The sequence below is a fragment of the Chrysochloris asiatica genome, unplaced genomic scaffold, assembly GCF_000296735.1.
Source record: "Chrysochloris asiatica unplaced genomic scaffold, ChrAsi1.0 scaffold00087, whole genome shotgun sequence".
In the NCBI taxonomy this organism is placed as follows: Eukaryota; Metazoa; Chordata; class Mammalia; order Afrosoricida; family Chrysochloridae; genus Chrysochloris; species Chrysochloris asiatica.
In genome coordinates this window covers 6,044,235-6,051,933 of record NW_006408605.1, presented here as the reverse complement: position 1 = coordinate 6,051,933, position 7,699 = coordinate 6,044,235, and the positions used below count along the sequence as shown (strand labels likewise).

The following is a 7,699-nucleotide window of genomic DNA, read 5'->3' as shown; positions in this document are numbered from 1 at the left end:
TACCCTCCATCTTTGCGAGGACAAGAGGAGGGGCGCGGACGCCAGGTGTAGCGACCCGGCAGAGACGGCGGGTAAACCTAGGCCCCCAAACACAACAGTCGAGTTTTCAAAAAGCCCGCGCGTGGCGCCCCAGGCCGTATCCGTTGGGAACGGCCCCCAGCGCAACTCCTTTCCCTCCCCTGCCAAGGCACAGGCGGCAGGAAGCGCAGGAGTGGAAGGCTGGCTCCGCACACAGGGGACGCCGGGGCCACAGCGCACCAGGGAGCGCGCCCGTTCAGCGGCTCCCGAAAACGGAAGTGGGTGCGAGGAGATCGCTCTGATTGGCTAAATTGCCATGTCTCTCAAGGGGCTGGCGCGAACGCCACTGCGGAGTTGGGCGAGGAGATCAGGAAAGGGGAGGGGGAGAACCACTGGGAACAGCCGTGGGGCTAGGAGGGAATGAATCGCGGGGACGCGCGGAGGATAGGGAGAGTTTCTCTTTAGGGCGCATTAGAACGTCAGGGAGTGGTTATGGAGCACTAGAGGCGGTGGCATGAGCAATTGGGCCCAAGGTTTGAATACACTGCGGAGGGCGGAGAGCCCTGGGTCGAGAGCGGCGCTGCGGCGCGAGAGGCGGGCCTAACAAGAGCAAGGCGGGGATTGGCGGGCAGCCCTAGGCTGCCGTACGTCGGCGGTGACGCACGCCTCCGGGAGGGTGCGCGCGCGTCCAGCGGCCTCTTTGTGTGGTGCCCAGATAGGGGAGCGGAGGTGGCGCCGGCGGTAGCGACTGCCTTGGTTGTCTTCCCGTCTCCTCAGCTCGCCCTCTAGCCGGAACCTCTCCCCTTCCCTCCCTTCCTTCCTTCCCTCCCCTTCCCTTTTTCCCTTCCCCGTCGGTGACCGGCGGCGGCGGCAGCGGCTCCAGCAACGGCTGGGCCCAAGCTGTGAAGAGGCCTTAGCCCACGATAACGGCGACGGCGAAACCGCGGAGCTCGCAGGGCGGGGGGAAGGCCCGTGCCGTGGAGATGGAGAATTCTCAGCTGTGTAAGCTGTTCATTGGCGGCCTCAACGTGCAGACGAGTGAGTCTGGCCTCCGCGGCCACTTTGAGGCCTTCGGGACTCTGACGGACTGCGTGGTGGTGGTAAACCCCCAGACCAAGCGCTCCCGTTGCTTTGGTTTCGTGACCTACTCCAATGTTGAGGAGGCCGATGCCGCCATGGCTGCCTCGCCCCACGCCGTGGATGGCAACACGGTGGAGCTGAAGCGGGCGGTGTCCCGGGAGGATTCGGCGCGGCCCGGCGCCCACGCCAAGGTTAAGAAGCTCTTTGTCGGGGGTCTGAAGGGAGACGTGGCGGAAGGCGACCTGATCGAGCACTTCTCGCAGTTCGGCACCGTGGAGAAGGCCGAGATCATTGCCGACAAGCAGTCGGGCAAGAAGCGCGGCTTCGGCTTCGTGTATTTCCAGAATCACGACGCGGCCGACAAGGCCGCGGTGGTCAAGTTCCACCCGATCCAGGGCCACCGCGTCGAGGTGAAGAAGGCCGTGCCCAAGGAGGATATCCACTCCGGCGGGGGCGGCGGCGGCTCGCGCTCCTCCCGGGGCGGCCGGGGCGGCCGAGGTCGCGGCGGCGGGCGAGATCAGAACGGCCTGTCCAAGGGCGGCGGCGGCGGTTACAACAGCTACGGGGGCTACGGCGGCGGCGGCTATAACGCCTACGGCGGCGGCGGCTCGTCTTACGGCGGCAGCGACTACGGGAACGGTTTCGGCGGCTTCGGCAGCTACAGCCAGCATCAGTCCTCGTACGGGCCCATGAAGAGCGGCGGCGGCGGGGGCGGCGGCAGCAGCTGGGGCGGCCGCAGTAACAGTGGACCCTACAGAGGCGGCTATGGCGGCGGCGGGGGCTACGGAGGCAGTTCTTTCTAAAGAAAAGAGAAAGGCCTGGGAGTGGCTCTAGGGGTAGCGCTTCCAACCGCCCAACTGGGGTCACTTCTGAAGTCCCCTCCCTTGCCCACAGCCTTCCCCATTCTGCCCTGGGGGGAGCCGCTCTGGCTGCCTCCCCTTGGGGGGTGTTGCCCTATTTGCCTGCCACCTCTCTTGTCTCTCCCTCTGAAGATGGACTCGGCCCCACATACACATTTTTGTGTTACAGTCATTGATGGACTCTATTTTTTTATTATTACTTGGACCTTGGTCGTTTTTATACTAGCAAAATGTCTTGTTTTAATTTGTGGTTTTTTTTTTTGGTGGGGGGGAGTGAACTTGCTGATTCTGTAGCAAAACCTGGGCGGGGGTTGGGGTGGGGGGTAGTTTACTTTGTTGTAAGGACTTGATACCTGGCTACAGCGTTTTCTAAGAAATCTACTTGGATCCCATGCCTGAAATTTGGACGCATATGTAAAAAAAAAATTCATTTTTACGTTTTATTTTTAATAAATCATTGTGTTTGACCGTACAAGTCTAACCTTTTTTTTCTAGGATCCATTCCGTACCGATTTAAGGAGTATTAGTTGAAGATTTTTCGTGTTGGTTCTTAATTCTTGATGTGTACTTAGAGAAACTTTTAAGAAGTCCTGTGGGATTTTTGGTTTTGTTTGCTTTAATTTTTTTTTTCCTGTTGGCCTGCTAGTGACTGAATTTTATCCCTTTAAGGCAAAACTTTTGAAGTGGTGGATGTGGCTTTTTAAAATCTTAAGTTTCTGTGCATCCATCTCTTGTATTAAGCGATATGCTTGTCATCTTGACATGGTCACTTATTTCTATGAGAATTTACTTCAAAGTATGTACTGTGTAGTTCTAAATAGTTTGTGTTAAGCATGTGTTTTCATTCATATAAACTGTTTAAAATTTTTTCAGATGGCCTAGTTTCAGCCCTCTTCCTGGTTTGACTGTAATGAATGGTTACAAATTAGGGTTATATTTTGCCCTTGAACTAAATGCGTTTTTGTATTTTCAGAGCAGGTTTAAACGGCTTTTTCTCCCCTCCCCCCACCCCCAATACCTGAACTGTTGTCCTCATGGAAATCCTTACCCCACAACCTTTGTAGCACCATCTACTGGCAGAATGGCAGTATATCTGCAAAACAATTTGTTTAAAAAAACTTGCTTAGGACAATTGCATCAGATTGGGATGTTTTGACATCAAAAATCTGTGCAGACTTGGAAGTTATCACATTTACTTATAATTGAGATGGGCTTCACAGGAATGTAGTTGAGTCTATTTTACAGTTGCCCTTTCTACATGAGTTTTGAAAATGTAAACTGTTAATGCATAGCGTGGGCAATAGCCCTAAATTGCTATGCCAACAAATGAACCAGCTATGTGTACTGGTATCTTAGGTGCAAATTGTAAAGCAAAATATCTGTATTCTGCTTGGTTAACAAATGTATATTTGTAGCCCTTTCATGCAATAGAATTCAAGTTGTTGTTTATAAAAAAAACAAAACAAAACTGATAATAGGAGAAAATTGCCTTCCTGGATAGAAATATAGAATAGCAACGTTTAATGGATATCGCAAATAAAGAATTCAATTCTTTACGTGATTGAGTGAGACTATGTATAACCTGGTGGGTGGGTTCAGAGTACCAATTAATGTAGTCTATTTAACTTGATTTGATGTCAGAATATTTGACTTAGGTCTTAAAGTTGAAAGCCAGAAGGTATACTAAGAAGCCTTCAAAAAAGTAAAAGTATTTTAATGTTGACAGTTTTTCTTTGTGGCACTGTAGGACAAGCACCAGACTGCTAACAGCAAGGGTGGTGGTTCAAACTCATGGGCACCCTGTACAGAGTCGCTGTGTCATTGTCACTATATAATTCTTAAAGTCATTTGCAGTTTTTTTTTCCTCATTGCCAAGACTGCTTTCAAAGGAGCTCTGGTAACGTGGTTAAGAGTCGGGCTCCTAACCTCAAGGTTTGCAGTTAAAAACTACCAGCCATTCTGCTTTCTGCTCATCTTTACGGCCTCGGAAATCCCGTGCAGGGTTGCTGTAAGTTGGAACCAACTCCACAGTACTAACAACAAGAAGATTGCTTTCAAGAGGTGTGAGCAAAGGTCAAGATTGCTAGGTTAGGTTATATGACTGCTTAATATTCACTCTGACAAAGGATACCTGATGCTTGGTATTAATTCAGTACATCTCTGACAAATGGGATAAATGTACAATAAACAGCCAAGTTTTTTGCTGTCAAGTGGTTCTTCAGATTGGGTCATTTGGTTTTGCAATTTGGGGACTTGCTAAAAGTGGAATTGAGTCACTTTTCATAGCGACCTTCTATAGGCGGTCCTGGTGTGGCACTAGAATAAGTACTGCTAACCGTAAGGTCAGTGATTCAAATCCACCAGCAGGTACTTGGAAACGTGATACAGGTTTGCTGAGTCAGAACCAATCTGCACTTAATAGGGTTTCCAAGGAACAGCTGGTGGTTAGCAGCCCAGTGCTTATTTTACAGTTACACTCCAGGACTCCCTGGTTACCTAGGGCACAGGAAATGTCTAAGAACTATGTCTTAAATTGCTTTCTGCTGGGTCAAAAATCTACCAGGGCGGGGGGTGGGCTGGAGGTAGGAGGGTTAGTTTTCAAAGTCTGGGAAGATTATTTTGTATTCCCAATATATAACCAAACTAGTTGCTGTAGAATTGATTATAGCTCAGTTTCTTGTAGAATGGGGCAGTGCTATTTTCAAAGCAGGCCTTTTCTCCAAGGTACTTCTGGGATGGGTTTAAACCTTCTGACTTCCCAGGGATTCCTAATCCAACATACTTCTAAAAAGTTATCTAACAAATGAATCATATAAAAAGTTTTTACTAGGAACGATTAGCAACCTGATGTTCATAGTATATTAACACTTCGTTGTAATGTGTCTATACCTACTCATACATTTTTATAATGTAGGGATAAGTGGTCAGCCTCAAGGTTGGTTTGAACCACAAGGTTTTGGTGTTTCAAACTCACCAGCCACTCCTCGGAAACCCTAAATAGGGTTTCTATGGGTCAGACCCAACTTAACAGCACTTAAACTACTACCAGTCTACTACTAAGTAAGGAGAAACTGGTATTGAGGTTTTTCCTGGGGGACCTTATGCAAACATCTTGGGCATGTGATTTTTTTTTTTTTTTTTTAAAGGCAACTGATTTGACTTCACCTCTGGCAACTGTTCTTGATGACATTATTTCCAATTTGACTTTGAAGATTTAATGGGAGAAGGTAGTCAGTATTGAATATAAATTTTACACCATGGACTAGATGCTTGAATCTAATTTTAAAGATTGGCAAAGTAACAACCTCATGTTTTATATTTACAGTGTTAATTTTAAAGGTAAACTCAATGATAGTGGTGTTTAATGATTTCAAATATTTTAAGCTTGCTCTTTAAGTACTCTCGAGTCATTTCTGACTCTGACCCTATATAGGATGCCAGGGAGTGGGGATTTGAACTACCACCCTTATGGTTAGCAATTGGTTCAGTGCTGACCCCACAGTGGCACACCAGGATTGTGGTTAAGTGCCATCCACTTGATTCCAACTCATGGACCCTGTATAGGATTTCCAAGTTGGATGGGAGCCGTCAAATCGTGTTGAGTTCTATAACCTAATGATTTGGAACATTCTAAATTTACTTTAAAAAAAAAAAAAAAAAGAATTTTTGTTTCTAAGCAAGGTTAAAGACTGAGGATCCTTGATAGTTTATTATTTTCTTCAAGACCAGAAGAAATGACTGTTAACTGATTTGTAAATTGCTTACCTTTAAGTATACTTAAGTTTCTCAGATTTCTGAAATCTTTACCCGATTGAAAGTGGATGTTTGCTTGTTGAACAGGTTTGAGTAGAACTGTATCAGAATTGGTTCTTATATATAGAAAGGCATTTACACTTAAACATGGCAAGTCTCTTCCATTTTTACCAACTTAGGAGTCAGTGAATTTGATAGTTTGTGAAAATTCCCTCTTCTCTAGCTCTGGTTTTGTCTTCTGAAAGGGCAACAACAGTCTGTTTCTAAAACAGGACAGTGTTGTTTTGGTTTATTTTCTAAGTGACTCTATTCTGATGTGCCTCATTTAATTATTTCTATCTATTAAGAGTGAAAATGCATTGCAATTTTTTTTTTTTCAGTGAAAATCCCCTTGAAAGAGCAGCCAAAACCTAAGAGACAGTTTCTACTATGTAAGTTTCAAAATTATAATATTGCCTAACCTCTGGACTGCCCTTTAAATCTTAGAAAATGGCAATTATTACTAGGAAGTACAAAACAATAAACGGGCTTCAAAAAGTTGGTGGAAAAAACACCATTATCTTTTCATTCCAATTTCCCAAGTTTGAAATCAATTAAAATTCCACCAATATGCGAAATCCTCCCCACCTTGCTCAAATGTAATCACTGTTAATAGCTGCATTTCCAGCTATATCATTTTGTTGTGTATCAAAGATTTTTATATAGGATTATATCATTTTACAGTTTTTGTGCCTTGACCATTTCTGCTTATCAATATAAGTAGTCCTGCTTCTTGGTGTGGTGCTGTAGAATAAGCACTAAACTATTAAAGGTTGATGGTTCAAATCTACCAGCTGTTCCTCAGAAACCCTATACAAGGTCATTATGACTCAGAACTGACTCGACAGCACTTACCGACAACTTCAAACTTTTTAAATGTCTGTAATTCAGAGTTTTACTTACCATAATTTTAAAAACATTACTCTCATGAGTATGTGGTTTCTTCCGTTTCTTGCTGTTGAGAATAATGCAGTGGTTATTTTTGCACTTAAATTCTTGCTTATCAAATTATATTTCTTAGACTATGAAATAGCTATCAATGCTAAATGTGCTAGATGATGAGAATGCAGCAGGTCCCTGGTATTTTTAAATTCTCAGTATAAACATAGAAAAGGTGCTCACTAATCAGTGGCTTTCGATGAAACAATGATTTGAATTGGGACCATTGCTATCTTCGTTTTCTCTAGTTCTTTTCCTGTGGTGATGGTGGTTGTGTGCCTGTGGAGTCAGTTCTGACTCATAGTGACCCTGTATAGGGTTTCTGAGGCTATAAATCTTTACAGAAGCAGAAAGCCTCACCTTTCTCCTGAGGAGTGGCATGGGAAGTCATTTTCCTATAGGTACAAGCATATTTGTCAAGTTTTTCCATACATGTTCACATGTATCTCTTAAGGAATTTAGTTATTGGCTGAAGAAATAAAGCTACCATTTATTTACTGTACATGTTCCAGCATGTTGTTATATACATTTATTTTAGTCCTCAATTATTACTGTTAAGTGCAGTTGAATCTGACCCATAGCTACCCTGTATAGGGTTTCTGAGGAGCAGCTGGTGAGCTTGAACCACCAACTTTATAGTGCAAACAGCTTTGCAGTCTGGGTGCGTTAACCCGCAGTGCCACACCAGGGCTGTATTGTTAAGTGCCATCGAGTTGGTTCCGATTCAGCGACCCTGTATAGGGTTACCAAGGAGCGACTGATGTCTTTAACGCCATTTGACATAGTAGCTGATTGCTTACCTAAGTTACATAACTTGCCTAAGGACTTGTGGCTGTTAAGAACGAGAAATTCGGATCTTTTGTGTGTCTGGTTTTAGGCCAGTGCTTTAGGAATTTCAAGTGTCAATTTAGAGGAAAATTTTTAAATGATTAACTTTATACTACTGTGATTTTTTTCAAAATTATGAGTCTTTTTAAAGGTAATATTTTAAGGTAAAAAGATTACCATTT

The 7,699-nt window shown here is 44.8% G+C and overlaps 1 protein-coding gene across 1 annotated transcript; it reads left to right on the top strand.

The window, feature by feature from the left end:
- The first annotated feature begins 733 nt into the window (after positions 1-733).
- Positions 734-3,681, top strand: HNRNPA0 (heterogeneous nuclear ribonucleoprotein A0). The gene has a single exon (XM_006866103.1). It carries the CDS (start codon positions 1,002-1,004, stop codon positions 1,899-1,901), a length of 900 nt encoding a protein of 299 aa, XP_006866165.1. The 5' UTR covers positions 734-1,001; the 3' UTR covers positions 1,902-3,681.
- Positions 3,682-7,699: the final 4,018 nt, after the last annotated feature.

What these genes read in the sequence shown, in the direction of transcription:
- HNRNPA0 (XM_006866103.1), top strand. Translation starts at nt 1,002, where the DNA reads ATGGAGAATTCTCAGCTGTGTAAGCTGTTCATTGGCGGCCTCAACGTG.